Below are 17,796 nucleotides of genomic sequence, written 5' to 3' on the forward strand. Positions count from 1 at the left end.
CATACTTTTACCATAAAGGGACACAAAGGACATTAAAGGGTTAACAATCAACAGCTGAGCTTGAATTAAACTTACACACACGTCTATACAAATACTATCTAAATTTGAAAATATAAAATGCATAAAAAAGCCTTATGATATAAACAAGCCTTTTACAATGTCTCTGTAGAAGGTGTTAAGGATGAGTTTGTGGAGGCGCACCTTCTTCAGTCGTCTCAGGAAGGAGTGTGTACTATATTACTCTTTAGGACATTAGTCCTTAGCTGCACCAACGAGTCCTCAGCAACTGTTTGTTTATTAATGTCACAACTTATTTTATTACAACACTGGTAGAATAAACAGTTTTTACTGAATAAAGTTACACGTTTAAGAGTCAGTAACTCACTTTAAACGTTCAGAGGATTCTGGGAAATGCAGTCTTCTAATGACAATGTGTCTTAAATGCTGTTTGTTGTCAGAAAAGTCAATCGTGCACTGACGTCCTCTGTGTGTGTTTTATTGTGCAGATGCAGCTGCAGTCTGCTCAGCAGTGAGAACTGAAGACGTCAGTCAAAGAGAAGGAAAAACAGTCAGAGCTGAGAGGTACAGCTGCTCTTCTTTCAGTACAAACACCATAAATCTGTCGGCTCACAATCAAACTTTTCCTTTATTTTATTTTTAAGTTTGTGTCACTTTTCAAACCATGGTTACGAGTGCTTCCCAGAGACGATGAGTGAAAGAGCAAAGAGTAAATTATGAATCAAACTACGGCCACACAGACTCAAGTGTCATGTAGTGAATAACTTCCAACAGCTGGATGAATAAGATGAGTTAAAGTTTATATATTAGTCTTTAACAATGATTTAAAAGAAGACGCTGATGAGGCGAGCCAGATTTCTTCAGGCAGGTCATCCCAGGATGGAGGAGTCCTCACAGCAAACATTCAGTCGTCTTTAAGTGTGAGCTGGGAACAGTGAACAGGTTTGTGCCTGCAGCATCTCAGGATGTACACACTGACTGGGACACAAGCACCAGTTCCAGTAAATATTCTGGTGCCAGTAAACTGTTAAGATGGAGCAATTTAATCTTATTTAATCAGTTTATTTTTCATCCTGCAGTTAAAAATGTGTCAAAACAAGATTGTGTGTCTCTGCTGATGCTGTGTGATCTGACACACCAGCACAAAATGTGTCAAAGTTCAATAAGTTACATTATTGTAACTGTGATGCGTTCACTGACATGTCCTCATGCTTTGCTGTATATAAAGAGGACAGAGAGGCTCTGCTTTGTGCTTATATTCTCCTCCTGTGTGTTTGTGTGTGCAGAGTTTCTACCAGAGCCAAATGTCATCGACTCCTCACTGAAGTCGTCCACCAGTCCAACCACTGGAATCCAGCTGCTGCTCTCTAACTGGTCCACACAGCAGCTCAGACCTGACACATTCACTGTAAACACACTGGTTTATATTCTGTTTGTTCTCCTCATGAAGGAAACTTCACACAACCACTGAGGGCAGAAAGTTCAAGTGGAGAGTTTTTGTTATTATTTTATTTTATAAAGAAGCAGAAGAAGAATAGTACCATAATTTTTTTATTTATCTTTCATACTTAAAAGAAAATTCTTCACCAGGCCTTTCAGAATAAAAGCATGATCAAGACATAATTTATACATAAACAATAATAAATGGTATGTAACTAAAATGTAGATGTAATCCATGTTTTCATGTCTTCAGTAACTTTGCTGTTATTTATGTTATTTCTAAGTGTGCTGTCGTCTCCACAGCAGTGATCTGGTTTCTCTGCAGGTTCAATAAACTTTGGTTTCACTTGATCTTCTCGTGTGCTTCTGTGGGTTTCACAAAGATGTCTGATGGGAAACGTGAGTTGTTTTCTTTTCCTGATGGGAACATAGAACCAGTTCTAGATTGGTCACTGACTCTATAAATACTGAGGTACGACCATGAACACAGCTGTCTGAGCCATGGTGCAAAGTCCTGGTTGAGCCAGTTACACCGACACCTTTTTATGACCAAGTTATTTATTTTTTGTTTTCTGTTCGTAGCATCAAGAGACTACAGCTGTACAAACTTGTTATATAATGACAGTTAATGTCTAAATGTTGTCTCTCGTTACAGTTTCAGAGTCAAAGTGAGAGAAAGTCAGTGAGCAGGTTTTCTGTCAGGTTTTTAATGCAGTTTGATTCTTGCTTAGATCCAGTTTACACATCAGCTCAGTGAGGTTTGTTTGGGTCCAGCTCAGATTCAGTTTCACTGCAGGATTATTCATGAAGCAGCAGGAAACAACAACCATCTGAAGGCACTTTTACAGTAAAAACATGAGAAACACAAAGTCCCTGAAAACTGCATGAACTGAGTCAACAGGTCAGAAAGTTACATTAAAAACATGAAACCTCATCATCCACTATTGTAACGTGCATTAAAAGTAAATATATTAAATACAAAACAATAAAGTTAAGAAGTGCTTTGAGTGCTTAAAGCTGTATATAATCAGAAGCTCCTCTGATACAAACATGAGAGAAGCAGCAGGCAGTTTGATCTTAACCTCCTAGGACCTGCCGTCTGTGATCCACACAAACATGTGGTCACAACTGTGAGTTAAGTGGTGTGATATATGGAGGTAATTGTGCATGTGTCACTTTGCTGGTTTACTGGTATAATGAGGTTCACACAGTCAGACTAGTTTTGTATTACAGGGGAGGTCACATGACTCTGGACAGCAGAGGGCAGCAGAGTGCTGTGGGGACTGAGTTGTGCGCACAGCTGCTGTGAGCTTGTGGTTCTGGTACAACTGACCAGGCGAACAGCAGCATGTTTCCTGTGTTCACTCTCTCTCCTGTGTTACAGGATGGTAATCTGGCTGCGCCTCTACAGCTGGGCCTGTAACACATCCACACATGTGGACATCACATTTTGGGTCGTCTAGACCAAAATACAGAATTTTACTCTACAAGGGCCTGATATCCACGTACGAGGACGTTATACTGACACTGTTATATGAAATTTAAAATAAATGTCCTCATATGGGGATCTCATTTTTCTCAGAAACAAAAGTCAGATAAAAAAAATTAAAAATCAGGTAATTCTTTATTTTCACTTTCATCAGGTCCCAATCAGCCCAAATATCAAAGAGAAATTAAAAATGCCATGAAAGAGTTTGAGTCTCAGGAGGTTAAAGTAAAAGTTAAAGAGATGTTAGCTCAGCAGGTGGTCGAGACTCTATAATGTACGTTTAAACATAAAACCTGAAAATGTTTCCTGGATTGTTTGTCGACATTTTATAACAAAGAAAAAGAAAATGTGTGACATTTGACTCTGCACATGTTTCACTTACAAGATTGGAAAATCACAACTGTCTTTATCCTGAATGCTCAGTGTCACCTCTGAGAAGCTGAAACAGCAGGAGACTCAGATCAGCTGGAAAAAACTGAAACATTTCAAACAGGCTGAAGTTCAACTGGAGGCTGGGATGAATCCTGCATCAGTGGGTTACGATTTCTGTAGATCAAAACAACAACAACAGCAGCAGCAACAATAACAGCAAATGGAAGACCAACTTTCAGTCCAACAGATCCATCCTCTGTGTCTCCTCCTGTGTTACCTGCAGGTGAGAAACAGGTGTGAGGTGTCAGCTGTCAGGTAGGTGATGAGTGAAGAACAGAACAGAATCCATTTCCTCTTCAAACTGCTGTCAGACATTATCTACTGCACTCTGATCACATCACTCAGACCAGCTGCTTTCTACAAAGTCTCATCAACAACATCTTTAGAAACAAACATCAACAACCAGGAAGCAGCTTCACCTCTGATCACACACACACTCAACTCTACTCACTCACCTGGAGGATCAACAACTCTCAGGCTGATGCTGCAGATGGGGGGACATGTTCCTACCATGACGATGCAACACTCATATGTTCCATTATCAGCAGCCGTCACATTCTTCAGAATCACAGACACATCTCCATCCTTCATCTCTTTGTCCTGCAGATCCACCCGGTGCTTATACGATGGGTTCTGATCATCTTCGTTGGGCGTCTTGTTTATCAACACAAACACAAATGTATCTCTCAGGTCAGCTCTGCTCCACTCTACAATGTCACCGTTGTTGATTGGAGCTCGACATGTCAGAGTGACATCCTGTCCAGACTCAGCTGTGATGGTTTCCTGGTCTGAAGAGGAAATGACACAGAGCAGAGATGTTAAAGTTCAAAGTACAACTGTTCGGTTTTCTATTGCCCATTTGTGAGGTGCGCCTGCTGCTTGCTGCATAGGGAGGAGAGGGGCGGGACGGAGCAGCGGTGTATTCTCTGACTGAAGCAGCATCTAATAACCAGCTTGCAAAAGAAAAACAAACCAAGAAACACAAAAACACCAGACTACTAATTTGCACCCATGTGTTTTCTAAACTCTATCACACACATTGTGATACACTGTTAATTACATTTGGTTTCTTGTGTTTTTCACAGTTTACTTATCGAATTGACTTCCTGCAGGTTCCCCCCACCCCACTTTTCAGTTATTTATTTGTAAACAATGTTTTGGAATCATGTATGATTTTTGTTCCACTTCTCTGGTTTTTCATGTGGAATTCCAATGAAATTGATTCATGTTTGTGGCTGTAATGTGACAAAATGTGGAAAGGTTCAAGGGGCCGAATACTTTTGGAAGCCACTGTAGCTTCAGCTTTCCTCACTAACCCTTTTCTTTGTAAAAAACATTGTCTTATCAACTGAAAACTTGAATCCTATACAACCATTCTTCAACTTTAGCAACTGCTTCCTGCAACTTCTTTACAATAAAACCAACTTTCCTCCCTCTCCTCCATAACGCTCCGTCATCAGCAAAAAGTGAACATCCCACCCCACCCTCTGTCATTAAACACATCATTAATCATTAGAGAAAATAACAAAGGACTCACTATGCTCCCCTGAGGAGTCCTGTTCTCTACAGAAAACCTCTCCGAATAATTCTTTCTAGTTCTCGCTTGTATCTGCCTACCCTTTAAAAAAATCAAATCCACCTATACATCCACCCCTTAATACGCAATTTACGGATTTTAATCAACAAACCTTCTCTCCACATCATATCATAAGCCTTCGCTAAATCGAAAAGCACTGCATAATACATGAATCTCTCATTTATCATACTCTCCATAACTTTACAAATATGTGATGTTAAAGCTATCGGTCTATAATTACCTGGCTTGGTACCATCCCTCCCTGGCTTATGTATAGGCACCACCACAGCCTCTTTCCAACTTTGTGGCAGCTTTCCACCCTTCCAAACCCTATTATACAACCCCACTAACTGCTCTTTTGCTGACTCGCTCAGATGGTCTAACATAATATAGCAAACCTGATCTTTCCCTGGCTGTGATCACTTATATTTCCGGAGCACTCGATGTAACTCTGACTTATTAAAAGGTATATTCAAAAGATCATCCACCACATCCAATAAATCTCTATTCTCTATAATTGTCCTTTCTTTCCCCCTAAACCCTTCATCACTAACATTCCCTGTGCCATGGATTTTAACAAACGCTTTTGCCAACATGTTAACCTTTTCTTCATCCTTCACTGCTGTTACCTCTTTGCCCTTCAAGATTGGATAACCAAACTCCCTTTTTAAACCATTCATTCTCCTAATCATTGCCTATACACTGAATTTTGTCTCCCTCCTAGTGATGGGTCGTTCGCGAACAAAATGGCTCCTAGAGCCGGATCTTTGAAGTGAACGACGCGAGCCGACTCCTTATCGCGAGCCGTCGGGTTTTTTTTTTTCTTTCTCTCACCCTCTCTCTCGCCCTTTTTTCCGCTTCACTCTGCATTCGAGCCTTGTGCTTTGCGCTGGGGGGAGGGGCGGTAATTACACTCAGTAGCAGAGGAACAGAGCGGGAGGGAGAGAGAGAGAAAGAGAGCCAAGGACAACAACGTCACATTAGAAAGGTATAGTAATCATCCACAACTATTTTCAGTTGCAGATGATAAAGGAGTCAGAAAGTTTATTCATGCAGGCCCATATGACAGAGAATATGCATGTTCTTGTTGTTTTTCATTTTTTAATTTATATTTAATTTATATTTAATTGTGTTGTGGTTTGCAGTGTTTAAATTTGTAAAAGGAAAAAGCTGAAAATTTAAATAGTTGAAATGTGACTAGTTGGTTTTTGTATTATATGATTTATTTATTACATTTTATGTGGAGTGAATAAATAAAAGTATATCTACGGTGATCCCCAGAGACAAAGCACGTAAAAACTCCAAAACACGTAAAAACTCCATAGCACGTACAAACTGTAAAACACGTAAAAACTGTAAAACATGTAAAAACTCCATAGCATGTAAAAACTCCAAAACACGTACGAACTCTGAGGCACGTACAAACCCTGAAGCACATACAAACTCCAAAACACGTACAAACTCCAAAACACGTACAAACTCCGAAGCAAGTACAAACCCCGAAGCACGTACGAACTCTGAGGCACGTACAAACCCTGAAGCACATACAAACTCCAAAACACGTAAAAACTCCAAAACACGTACAAACTCCGAAGCAAGTACAAACCCCGAAGCACGTACAAACTCTAAAACACGTAAAAACTCAGTAGCACGTAAAAACTCCAAAACATGTACAAAAGAAAACAGAAGTGCTCCAGGATGCTAGGCGCAGTGTTGAGCTTTTGTTACCTAGTGGCTACACAAGCCAGCAAGTACTAACGACCGGATTTGGTGTGTGGTAGTAGCAGGTAAATGAACATTTTTTTAAAATTATTTGATTACATATGAGTGCTTGTGTATAAATACACAAACAACAATTGTGTAATTTAAGTGATCTAAGTAGCTCTATTTTGGAAGTTCGGTTCATGCTAGACATGTGCTTTGGAGTTTGTACGTGTTTTCTCTCTAGGGGCCACCACATATATTTATATATAAATAAAACCACTTTTTTTTTACATTAGTAATTTCTTTTGTGCATAATTTTATATTATTGTTAATAATAAATTAATTAAAGCAACAAAACAACCTGAAGAGCCGGTTCGGAGCCGAAAGAGCCGGCTCTTTTTAGTGAGCCGAACCGAAAGAGTCGGTTCTCTAAAAAGAGCCGGAAATCCCATCACTACTCCCTCCCCACTGAATTACAAAAACCCCTCCAGAAGTCCCTCTTTGCATTTTTAATCGTTCTTCTTCTTACCTTGGCTTGTAACTGCTTAAATTCAACAAGATTCTGATAGCTAAGATTTCCCTTTAATTTCTTTAAATCCTTATTTCGATATTTAATCACCTTATCACACTCCTCTGTCCACCATGGCACAACCTTCCTTTTCCCACTACCCCCTTTTCCCTTGATCGCTCTGTTTGCCGCTTCTCTCGTTTCACAAATGTCACACAACCTCCTCCATTACCCTCCTTCCTATCCCTCCAAACCCCATCATATCCTTTGATAACAAAATCCAAATTACGCTTCAGCCATGACTCCTGTACACAGATTATATCTGGTTATCTTTTTGCATTGTTCAATAAATTCTTTAAACTCTTGACCGTTTGCAATCAAACTTATAATCAAATTGCCCTCTCCCCTGATCCTTCCGCTCCCCACTTCCCTCTCTCCTTATCAGAAATCCTTTCCGTTCATGGGATCCTAGCCAGTAGTCTCTCTCCTGCTTCTCCCTCTCCTTCTTCTTCTGTATAGGGTTTATTGGCGGTTGGCAAACAGCAAAATGGTGCATTACCGCCTACCGCCAACTGGTGTGGACCGAAATGACTAAATAAATAAATAAATAAAATCCCTTTCCCCTGTGTTTAGCTAGATAATAATTATGCCCTCATTGTCATCTGTTGTGATTTTATTTTGAAAGGATGCTTCCTGTTATGCTGCGGAGTATACGCGAGAGTAAAATAAAAATAAAAAAAAGTCACCCCTTTTGGTGTGAATGTTCCGGTGAAAGCCGATGCCCCACGCGTTATTATTCCTCTGTCTAGGTATTAAGTATCTTCAATATTCATGCAGATTCCGCTGGAAGATGCGTCTCTGCTAACTTCCTGCTTCTCCATCTTCCTGATCTTCCACTTCCACATCTACCACTCACTTGAACTGAGGGATCTAAAACTCTACACAGATGATTAAAAAGACACAAAACCTCCTCACACTTCTAACTGGCACATTTACATAACTAAACGGTTCTATTTACGAAAACAAGATTCAACAAACCCCTTCAGAACTTGAAACAAACAAAAGGAAGCATTTCTATGGAAAAAGAAACCCCTCCGCTTGGTTCGACCCGCTGATGTCATGTGTGAGAAAATGCTGGGCAGGCGTTTCCCCATACCTGACCCACATGAAGACTGGAAAGAAAGAACAAAGTATGAACACATGACTTAATCTGTAACATAATAAAATATAAAGAAACGTGTAACTGAGTATTTGCAGAATGTTTGTTTTGCCGGCAACAGAACGCTTACACAAACAAACCGGGATAGTGAGTGCAGCAATGTTACTCAACAAATGGCAAATCATAGCAAATAAATAGAAACAGAGTAACGTGCAAAAAAAAAAAAAAAGATCAACTCACATGGGACAAATGGAGAGCATTGCAACTGCTCATCCATTGCAACTGCTCATTAGTACCTAATAAAATATATGACATATTTGAAATTTCATGTGTTATTAGCCTTTATCTGTTTGCCCAAACTTACTAAAATGCTCTCAAGGTGATGATGAGCTGTCATGCCAGGCATATGAAACAAATATACACGTACCTGCATATACTGTGCCTTGAAAAAGTTTTCATACCCCTTAAACTTTTACACATTTTGTCGCCTTACAACCACAAACTCAAATGTTTTTACTGAGATTTTTTGTGACAGACCAACACAAAGTAGTACAAAATCTTAAAACTAACATCCACTTTCTCACAAGACAGAAGAGGTTTGGTGACAGGAGACCTGCGTCCTCTCTGTGAGCAGCTGAAACTAAAGCAGCTCGAACATCTAACAGCGTGTAAGAAATAAATCGACAGGATTTTAAAATCAAACTCACCTGCACAGGTAAACCCTACAAGGGAGACAGACAGTAAAGTCCAGCAGAGCCACGGAGATGTTGCAACAAACATGTTTCATTAGGCACATTCAAAGCGCACGAGTGGATTAATGTGAGAGAGTGGAGCCGGCTGTTTTTGTTTTTTCCTTTTTTCATACTTCATGTCCGCGCTTGTTGTTGGATAAGCGTGCTGTCGATTATTCACTGTTTCGCTAACACTGGCTGTGCCTCTCAGTTCTCTGCCTCCCCGGTAGATGAGTGTCTCTTCATGAAGACTGTTGACAGACATGAAGACTGACAGTCTTCATGTCTGTCAACAACGCTGTTGTTGAACAACGGTAGATGAGTGTCTCTTCACTCATCTACCGTTGAACTGTGGCTACAGCGTTGTTGACAGACATGAAGAAAATCTTTTTTTTAATGTAAATTTCAGATTAGCAAGTAAACAACAGTTAGCTAATAAACTTCATGACATCACACTTTAATAACACAATGAAAATGTAATATGTCGACGATGAAATTTATTGTATTAACATATGAAACGTATTTAAATCAAATTTTACAGCAGTGAAATTTAACTCACTGCTGATCTTCAGGAAACATTAAAGGTGCTTTTATTTCTGTTTTTTATATTCAAATGTTGTTCTTTTAATATACTGGCACCACTACATTTATCTGAAAGCTGACTTATAAAAGTAATAAGAAACTTTTCAAGTTTTCAAACTTTTCAATAAGAGTAAACTTACTGTGATTAATTAAATGAAGACTGGACTCATATATGAAATATTCCCTTATTGTGAATCATTACATATCATAACTGTTTGAACTCAGATGGAAAATAGACTTAAACAGGCTGATTGTTGTAAATGAATCTGATGAGTCACATTTACACAGCACGACTGTGGAAACTGAAAATCCTCATTCTCTCACCACACACGCACATTTCAGCACTCAGCAGCTTCCTGTTTGAAAATTATTTTAAAAGTTAGATTTTCACAGATTCTTCTTGAACGTCACCTGTAAAACACTCAGGATCCCTTTAGTTATAGTTTTGTTTAATTTGACATTTATACTTGTATTTCTTTTTGTTTTTAATTTCATAAATGAAGCTGCATGTGAGGCACGACTCCTAGTGACAACAGAGCTGCTGTTAGACAGAGGGTGATGGGGTGATGACATCATGCATTGTTGTAACTAGTTTGTCGATCTGAAGCTTTTGTATTTGCTTCAGTGAAGTTTATCACTGTGGTCAGTAAGCAGCGTGTATTAAATGAACAGTGCTCATTCAAAGCTTGTATGAGTCCTACATGCTGTCTGACATTTGAAGACTTTTCCTAAAGTGACCAAAATGACAGATTTAAACATTTATATTGTTCTACAGATGTTCCAGATGTTTACACATTGAAGCTGTTCTTGGTCACTTTTACCTGTATCTGTTCGAATGTTACATCTCAAATCAATAAAACAATGTTAGTTTTAGGGAAAACTGAGGTGACAGAGGTCAACGGAGACCCTGATGTTGTCATGGGAACTGTCTTTAAAAATCATGGGAAAATCTCCAAACAGTGAAACAGCAGAGGTCACACAGAGGTCACACAGAGGTCAGAGCATGTTTGGAGAGGTGGTGCTGTAGCACAGACCCAGTTTCTGTCCCCTCAGAGCAACAAGGTTGCTGATTCAAATCCTGCTGGGCTCTTTCTGTGTGGAGTTTGCACTCAGCTCCTCCAGAGTGGATTTCCTCCATATCTGCTGTGTATCCCACCTATGCTAATACCAGTACTAAACAGCTACTGTATTTTCTCTAAAGGCCACCAGATGGCATTACATGTGGTTGTAAAAAGACTTCCTGTTCTGTCTGTGGAAAACAGCTTTCTGACTTGACCTTTAAACACTTTACTGCTGAGTTCATGGACTCAGTCACTTGTTTTCAGTCATATTGAATTAAAGATTATTTTGAAAGTACTAGTATGTTTAAAAATGGAGGAATACCTGAGTTTTATTGTTGAAGTCAGAGTCTCCTTCACCAAAGAAGTGCGACCATGATGAGGTTTGGAAAGGCAGATTGAGTCAGATGGTTCATGGAGGGTAAAAGTACCTCCTCTCACTTCTGCAGACACAGTAAAGTCCAGATTTGTTGCCTTTTTTCTGTGCTTCCTGATTTTTGTGCTTCTTAGTTTAAAAGTGACTTTTGTATTTTTGAGACAGGAGGACAAAGACAGTCCTTCAGTCTGCCAAAGGACTGCAGCTCATAACTATACTGGAGGCTGAATATCTTTATCCTCTTGGAGTGCTGCAAATGAAAACAAACAGCATCTATTTGACAGCATTTATGGAAGTGCAAATACAGAAGGTGTAAAGAAATTTTCATTGCAAAAATACAAAGTAAATATGATCCCAAATTTGATTTTGAATCATTTCACTTATTTCCTTTTTAAAACGCCATTAAAAAAAGATTTAGTAAATCACAAAAAAATCTGAATTCATTTTTTTAATGGTGTTTTTTGTGAGTTATTGTTTCCACCCTCCATGCAAAAGTGCTTAGCAGGGTTTTTGAATATGTGGCCAGAGAGACTGATCTCAGTGTTTTACTGATTAGTAGTTAATAAATGTGGCTTTAACTCAAGTCAAGTCAAGTTGGCTTTATTGTCACTTCAACCATATACAGTTTGTACACAGTGAAGCGAAACAACGTTCCTCCAGGGCCAAGGTGCTACATGCAACATAAATTTACAACATAAATTAACAGAAAAACACTAAACTAGCTAACTAGAGACAGGACAGACTGACCTAACATAAATTACACCATAAATTAACAAAAAAACTAACTATCTAACTAAAACTAACTATCTAACTGTGAGATTTACAGAATTCCTTTAAACTCTGAAAACTGTGACAAATGATCACAAGTCATTATCTTGTTATTATGTTTTGTTGGGTGACCTTTACAGTGAATGATGGTTGGTTTTTGTGTGTTTTTTCGCAAAGGTCCTCTCAAATTCAAAGTCTAAGCTTAATTCCTTGAGTCGGGCCAAGCAGAAGCCATGTTTGTACTGTCTTTGGCTTCTCTGCTACTGTAGATAAATTAAACTAGTGTTTGACAGAAAGATTCAGGAAATCATTGTTAAAAATCCATGAATAAAAAGGGTTAAACAAAAATCAGCTACTAAATAAAGTTGAAGCAAATCTTATTACAAATTTGTAATAAATTATTTGTAGACATTTTGTTGTTTGCAGCAACATCCTGATGTTTGCTGCTGTAACTGTTGTCTGTGAGTACTGAAAAAAAAACTTCTATAATTAATCACGAAAAGTTGATTCTGTTCATCTGGACGTAGCGTTTTCAGTGGGAGGAACGTTTCGTCACTCATCCAAGTGACTTCTTCAGTCTCAGCTGACTGCAGTCGATTTGAAGGAAGGAACAATGGGCTGGGAGTTCAGTTCCTCCATCATTAATATGCAAATTCCCATGGCCACTGATCAACAACCACTGACCAAAACCCACTGATCAACAACGACTGATCAATGGCCATGAGTACCATTCACAGAGAGTTGGGGAATGGCTGCAATCACAGCATTGTAAGATGGCTAAAGATGTACCCTTAGGCCCCCTCCTCAAACCAGCGTTCCTCCCTGTCCAGGATGTGTACATCCTCATCATTGAAAGAGTGTCCACTGGCCGGTAGGTGTGACACTAAAACAAGCATCTCACTAATTTGAACCAGGACACCCTGATGAGAAGTGGCTACTGGACAAGAAGACATCGGTGGGCAAGAGATGAAAACAGGGTGTTGTTGGAAGGCTACTACACAAGTAACCTCATTGGAAGGAGGTACATGGATAGGATGAGGGACCTATGGAGTCTTTGATACCCAACATCCACATTGATGGTAAAACAACTAGTAGCTCAGTGTTCCAACATTCGAAAGAAGAAACTGCTCTCACAGCAAGAGATTGATGAGGTACAACACAAATGCTACGGAAAGGGGGAGCCAGGATGACAGGTCAGGGGGGAGATATCCTTACCCCCACCCGAGATTGGGTACAAAGCCCCAAGTGCGATAGAAGAAGGATCGTTGAGTGTGAGAGGAACTGAGCTTGAAACCTGGATCCACTGTAGCCGGTTACCAAGACTACATGAAGTACCCTCAGAAGATCTACTAGATGATGTGAATTCAGCACGGACGATACTCACCACCACCAATAAGCACAGCTGAGGTTTTTACAGTTAAAAATAACTTTTCCCCAGTAGGTTTTTATGTTTTTGTTTTTTTTTGTGATTTTAGATCAGTTGTGTTAATAAAGAATGTTAATAAAAAAGAATAGTTTGCTAAAAAATAATATCAAAGAAGTTAAAGTACAGTTTGAAAACTTTAAAAGTAAAGTTAAAGAGAAATGTTAGACCAGTGGATACCATGTACAGTCTAGGTAACAACAGAAGCAGATCAGGTTAGTATTGTGTAGCAGAGTGTGAAACTTAACTTAGACTTGTGTTTGTAAATGAACCGCCTCATGTTGTGTAGCTTCACCTTTTTTTAATTTAACTGAAATGTTTAATTATGAGTGTTAAAGAAAATAATAAAGTTGTTCATATAGAATGTGTATATTTCATGTATTTTAACCATACATATGACACATATGCAGGTGTTGCATTCTGTAATATGTGTAAAGAAATGACTTTGATTTTGCCACCCTGAGAAGATTTCTCTGGATCAGCTGTTGCCTCGACTCCTCCCTCTGCTGGTAACAGCTGAGTTATGAACAGAAAAATCTTGTCTTCACAGCTTAATTGCACCAAACTGTTCGTGTGTGAGTACATCTAAAAACTAACATCTGCTTTGTCACATGACAGCAGAGGTTTGGTGACAGGAGACCTGTGTCCTCTCTGTGAGCAGCCTACAGCACTCAGCTGTTGCATGAAATGAATAAGATTTTGATATCAAACTCACCTGCACAGGTAAACCCCATGAAGGAGAAAGACTCAAAAGTCCAAGGTTCCCTAGAGTGAAAAAGAAAACAGCACAGGTCATACAGATGTCAGAGTGCGTCTTGAGAGATGGTGGCACAGATCCAGTTTCTGTCATAGGTGGTGCAGGTTGTTGCTGTCCTGTCAGACCAAGAAGGCTCTAGGTTCAAATCCTGCTGGGCTTATTTTTTCTGTGTGGAGTTTGCACTCAGCCACTCTGGAGTGGAAGATTCTAGGTTGGTCGTGTATGTGAGGGAGATGAAGTGATGAAGATGAAGTGCCCAGAATAAGCTGCTTTATGAATGTGCAGTTAATAAAAGCACTTTGAGTGGTTTGTAGCACAGTATGAATGTAAGTACATGACCTGCCTATTGAAGCGTGTAGATTGTGGGTGTTTTTGGTACAATGTAACAAAATCTACATCGCACCTTATACTAATGGCACCACACTGATGCATTGTAGACACAGCATAAAACATGGACACCTGCATTCTCTCTGAAGGCCACTACATGGCAGTCGTTGGAAAAAAGACTCACTTTAAAAGCAGAAGCAAAGATGATTTCACACAAACTCACTTTTGACTGATTCCAGCTCAGATTATTCTGTTTCATTTCAGATTTACTCAAGAAGCAACAGGAAACAACATCCAGGTTAAGAAACTTTATTTACAGAACAAAAACTGCATCAACGGGTGAGAAAGGGCCTTGATGCAGGTTCAATCATCCAGGTAAGTAAATCTCCGAAAGTTGACTCTGTTCATCTGGACGTGATGTTTTCAGTGGGAGAAACGTTTCGTCCCTCATCCAAGTGACTTCTTCAGTCTCAGCTGGCTGCAGGTTTCCCCAACCTTATAAACAGGACATTTACAAGCTACGTCCAGATGAACAGAACCAACGTTTTGGGATACAGGTCAGAAAATATTTTTTATCAAAAGAAATCATCTTTACAAAAACCCAATAATTTTTTCATCAATAATAACATAAAACAGTAAAATCTGTACCAGGAATAATTTTAAGTGTATAAATAAACAGAAATAAATAAAAGCTCTGTGTAATTTAATATATACAAATATATATTATAGATGTCTCGTCTATTTAAACTACAGAAACAGTCTGAGGCTTCAGCTCAGCAGGAGCAGAGGTCACGAGCTAACAGCTACACTCACAGTAGAAACAGGACACGTCTGAAATTCAAGCAAACTAAAGAAAAAGAGGAAATGTAAGACAGTAGTTCAATCTTCTTCTGGAATGAATCCATCTTTAAAATTGTTCAACACAACGTGATGAAATCGTTCACAAAGACGCTGAACAACAAATCCAGGATGTCCTCGTCTGTCTCTGCTCTGAGAAGCTGGAACAGCAGCAGGAGACTCAGATCAGCTGGAAACCCTCTGAGACAGTTCAAGGAGGCGAATCCTGAATCCTGACTCTGTTTCTCTGTTGGACTGTTTGACGATGTTTTGCACCAAACAAAAATAACATTTAAAAACTTGTGAAAATCATATTTTAACATTTCAAACAGGCTGCTGTTCAGCTGGAACCTGGTATGAACCCTGCTTCTGTGCTTTAAGTTTCCTGTAGATTAAAAAAAACACCACCAACAACAACAGAAACAATAACGCCAACTGGAAGACCAACTTTCAGTCCAAAAGATCCATCCTTCTTCCCTCCATCCTCTGTGTGTCCTCCTGTCTGTCCTGCAGGTGAGAAACAGGTGTGAGGTGTCAGCTGTCAGGTAGGTGATGAGTGAAGAACAGAACAGAATCCATTTCCTCTTCAAACTGCTGTCAGACATTATCTACTGCACTCTGATCACATCACTCAGACCAGCTGCTTTCTACAAAGTCTCATCAACAACATCTTTAGAAACAAACATCAACAACCAGGAAGCAGCTTCACCTCTGATCACACACACACTCAACTCTACTCACTCACCTGGAGGATCAACAACACTCAGTGTGAAGTTGCAGATGGGGTCATTTGTTCCATTTATAAAAACACCACACTCGTATGTTCCAGTGTCATTAGTCGTCACATTCTTCAGAATCAAAGACAAGTCTCCATCCTTCATCTGTCTGTCCTGGAGATCCACCCGGTTCTTAAAAGATGGATGCTGGTAATCTGGAACAAACTGTTCCTCTCGATACAAAAGGACATATTCTTCATCTCCCAAGTCAGTTCTGTTCCACTGCAAAGTTTGATTGTTGTAGTTTGGAGCTCGACATGGCAGAGTGACATTCTGTCCAGACTCAGCTGTGATGTTTTTCTGGTCTGAAAGACAAAATGATACAGAGCAGAGAGGTTAAAGGTCAAGTGTACAACTGCTTACTTCAGCAGCAGAGTGATATATCTGACTGTCACTCTGGGATTGGTCTCTGACTGCTGTAAAAAGGTCTAAAGGAAGCTAAAGTTAAGAAGTGTTTTTCTTACGCTGTATTTATAGACTGTCCAAACTGCCTTTACACCTTATGCATCATTTGTATGACATTTAAGAGAAGGTTGTTTTCTCCTTTTTATTCCATTTCATACATCCAAAGCTGAAGCCCCGGCACAGCTTCAGCTTTGTCACTGATTCCTGGACATTGGTCTCCAGAATCTGCAGATACTGAGTGGAATCCATGTGTCCCTCAACTTTGACAAGATTCCCAGTCCCTGCACTGGCCACAGCCCCACAGCATGATGGAACCACCACAATGTTTTACTGTAGGTAGCAGGTGTTTTTCTTGGAATGCTGTGTTCTTTTTCCTCCATGCGTAACGCCCTTTGTTATGCCCAAATAACTCAATTTTAGTTTCATCAGTCCACAGCACCTTATTCCAGAATGAAGCTGGCTTGTCCAAATTTGCTTTAGCAAACCTCAGGCTCCGTTTGTGCTGTGGGCAGAGAAAAGGCTTCCTCTGCATCACTCTCGCATACAGCATCTCCTTGTGTAAAGTGAGAAAGAGGTTTTAAGCACTGAGATACTCTGACACACTGCTGCCAGAGGGTGGAGTTGTGTTTTGTCCTTTTTAGAAATAAATAGTGCTGTTACTACCTGGCACAATTGCACAGAATGCCCACTGTGCATTTTATTGTGTTGCTGTATTTAGGTTGATGCTTCATTCATAAGGAACAGGCAAAACTTTGTCACTTTCTCAAAGGTGCGTGTGTGTGTGTGTCTGTGTGTGTGTGTGAGAGAGAGAGATAATCATCAATACATGATCCTACAACAGGACAACCACACTGTACTTGTTTATTGTTAAATTAAATTTGCACACAAACTAATTGTTTCAGTTCTGTTTATTTGCTCTGTTTTTTATTTACCTGTTCTCAGACCATTAAACGCTACCGAGGCCAGAGCTAAGAGAGTAAGCATTGAAACAGTAATTTAATAATCATTTACTGATAAATCTGTTAAATTACAGTCTGCATTTTTGCTGGCTTTCTTTCCAGGTTTCAAATAGGCTAAACCTTATTAATATAGTAGCTCTGCTGTATTAAAGAAATGACAGCGTTCCTAAAGTTTTTCTCGACACAGAGCAAACAATCACTTGACAGATTTTTAAAAATTGTAAATAAATGGTTTTTTTTTTTTTTAAAAATGATGCAAGCACTTAAACATAAACCACAAAGTCATACATACCGGCTTCAGCTCCAGAAGCAGCAAAGCAGAGGTGTCTAAAGAAAATCCACCAGAGTGACAAACGTGGAACAAAATCCATTTAAGCTTCGAGTTCTGCTCTTCTGGCTGCAGAAAGTTACAGTGATGACTAACTGATGCTAAGAACTGTCTACCTCCCCCTCCCTCCAGATGACTGTACA

The 17,796-nt window shown here is 39.4% G+C and overlaps 2 protein-coding genes and 1 long non-coding RNA gene across 5 annotated transcripts; 1 reads left to right on the forward strand and 2 right to left on the reverse strand.

Annotated features, from left to right (window-relative positions):
• The first annotated feature begins 506 nt into the window (after positions 1-506).
• LOC120436926 lies at positions 507-1,809 on the forward strand. Its single transcript, XR_005610676.1, has 2 exons — positions 507-582; positions 1,305-1,809. It is a non-coding gene; the product is annotated as an uncharacterized LOC120436926 (long non-coding RNA).
• Positions 1,810-1,928: 119 nt separating this feature from the next.
• Positions 1,929-9,241, reverse strand: LOC120436830 (cell surface A33 antigen-like). 3 transcript variants are annotated; one of them, XR_005610626.1, is made up of 3 exons: positions 7,914-8,983; positions 3,835-4,167; positions 1,929-3,596 (listed from the first exon to the last, which is right to left on the reverse strand). XR_005610626.1 is itself a non-coding variant. In XM_039607688.1 (3 exons), exons 1-3 carry the CDS (start codon positions 9,104-9,106, stop codon positions 3,433-3,435), a joined length of 570 nt encoding a protein of 189 aa, XP_039463622.1. In that variant the 5' UTR covers positions 9,107-9,241; the 3' UTR covers positions 1,929-3,432. The 3 variants fall into 3 exon arrangements, 2 of the variants coding, with proteins under 2 accessions (XP_039463622.1, XP_039463617.1); XM_039607688.1 differs by lacking the exon at positions 7,914-8,983 and adding an exon at positions 9,034-9,241; XM_039607683.1 differs by lacking the exon at positions 7,914-8,983 and adding an exon at positions 5,197-5,794.
• A 5,619-nt stretch (positions 9,242-14,860) lies between these two features.
• Positions 14,861-17,713, reverse strand: LOC120436901 (butyrophilin-like protein 9). The gene is made up of 3 exons (XM_039607733.1): positions 17,618-17,713; positions 15,931-16,266; positions 14,861-15,692 (listed from the first exon to the last, which is right to left on the reverse strand). The coding sequence occupies exons 1-3, from the start codon at positions 17,694-17,696 to the stop codon at positions 15,562-15,564; spliced, it is 546 nt and encodes a 181-aa protein (XP_039463667.1). The 5' UTR covers positions 17,697-17,713; the 3' UTR covers positions 14,861-15,561.
• Between the last annotated feature and the right edge of the window lie 83 nt (positions 17,714-17,796).

The sequence above is a fragment of the Oreochromis aureus genome, linkage group 3 (genome assembly GCF_013358895.1).
Source record: "Oreochromis aureus strain Israel breed Guangdong linkage group 3, ZZ_aureus, whole genome shotgun sequence".
Lineage (NCBI taxonomy): Eukaryota > Metazoa > Chordata > Actinopteri > Cichliformes > Cichlidae > Oreochromis > Oreochromis aureus.

What these genes read in the sequence shown, in the direction of transcription:
- LOC120436830 (XM_039607683.1), bottom strand. Translation starts at nt 5,341, where the DNA reads ATGTTAGACCATCTGAGCGAGTCAGCAAAAGAGCAGTTAGTGGGGTTG. An exon ending in GAGGGATGGTACCAAGCCAG is followed by an intron (nt 4,168 to 5,196) that starts GTAATTATAGAC and finishes TTTCCTCTTCAG; the next exon opens with ACCAGGAAACCATCACAGCT. An exon ending in GAGAGTTGTTGATCCTCCAG is followed by an intron (nt 3,597 to 3,834) that starts GTGAGTGAGTAG and finishes TCTCACCTGCAG; the next exon opens with GTAACACAGGAGGAGACACA.
- LOC120436901 (XM_039607733.1), bottom strand. Translation starts at nt 17,696, where the DNA reads ATGGATTTTGTTCCACGTTTGTCACTCTGGTGGATTTTCTTTAGACAC. An exon ending in TGCTTCTGGAGCTGAAGCCG is followed by an intron (nt 16,267 to 17,617) that starts GTATGTATGACT and finishes TTTGTCTTTCAG; the next exon opens with ACCAGAAAAACATCACAGCT. An exon ending in GAGTGTTGTTGATCCTCCAG is followed by an intron (nt 15,693 to 15,930) that starts GTGAGTGAGTAG and finishes TCTCACCTGCAG; the next exon opens with GACAGACAGGAGGACACACA.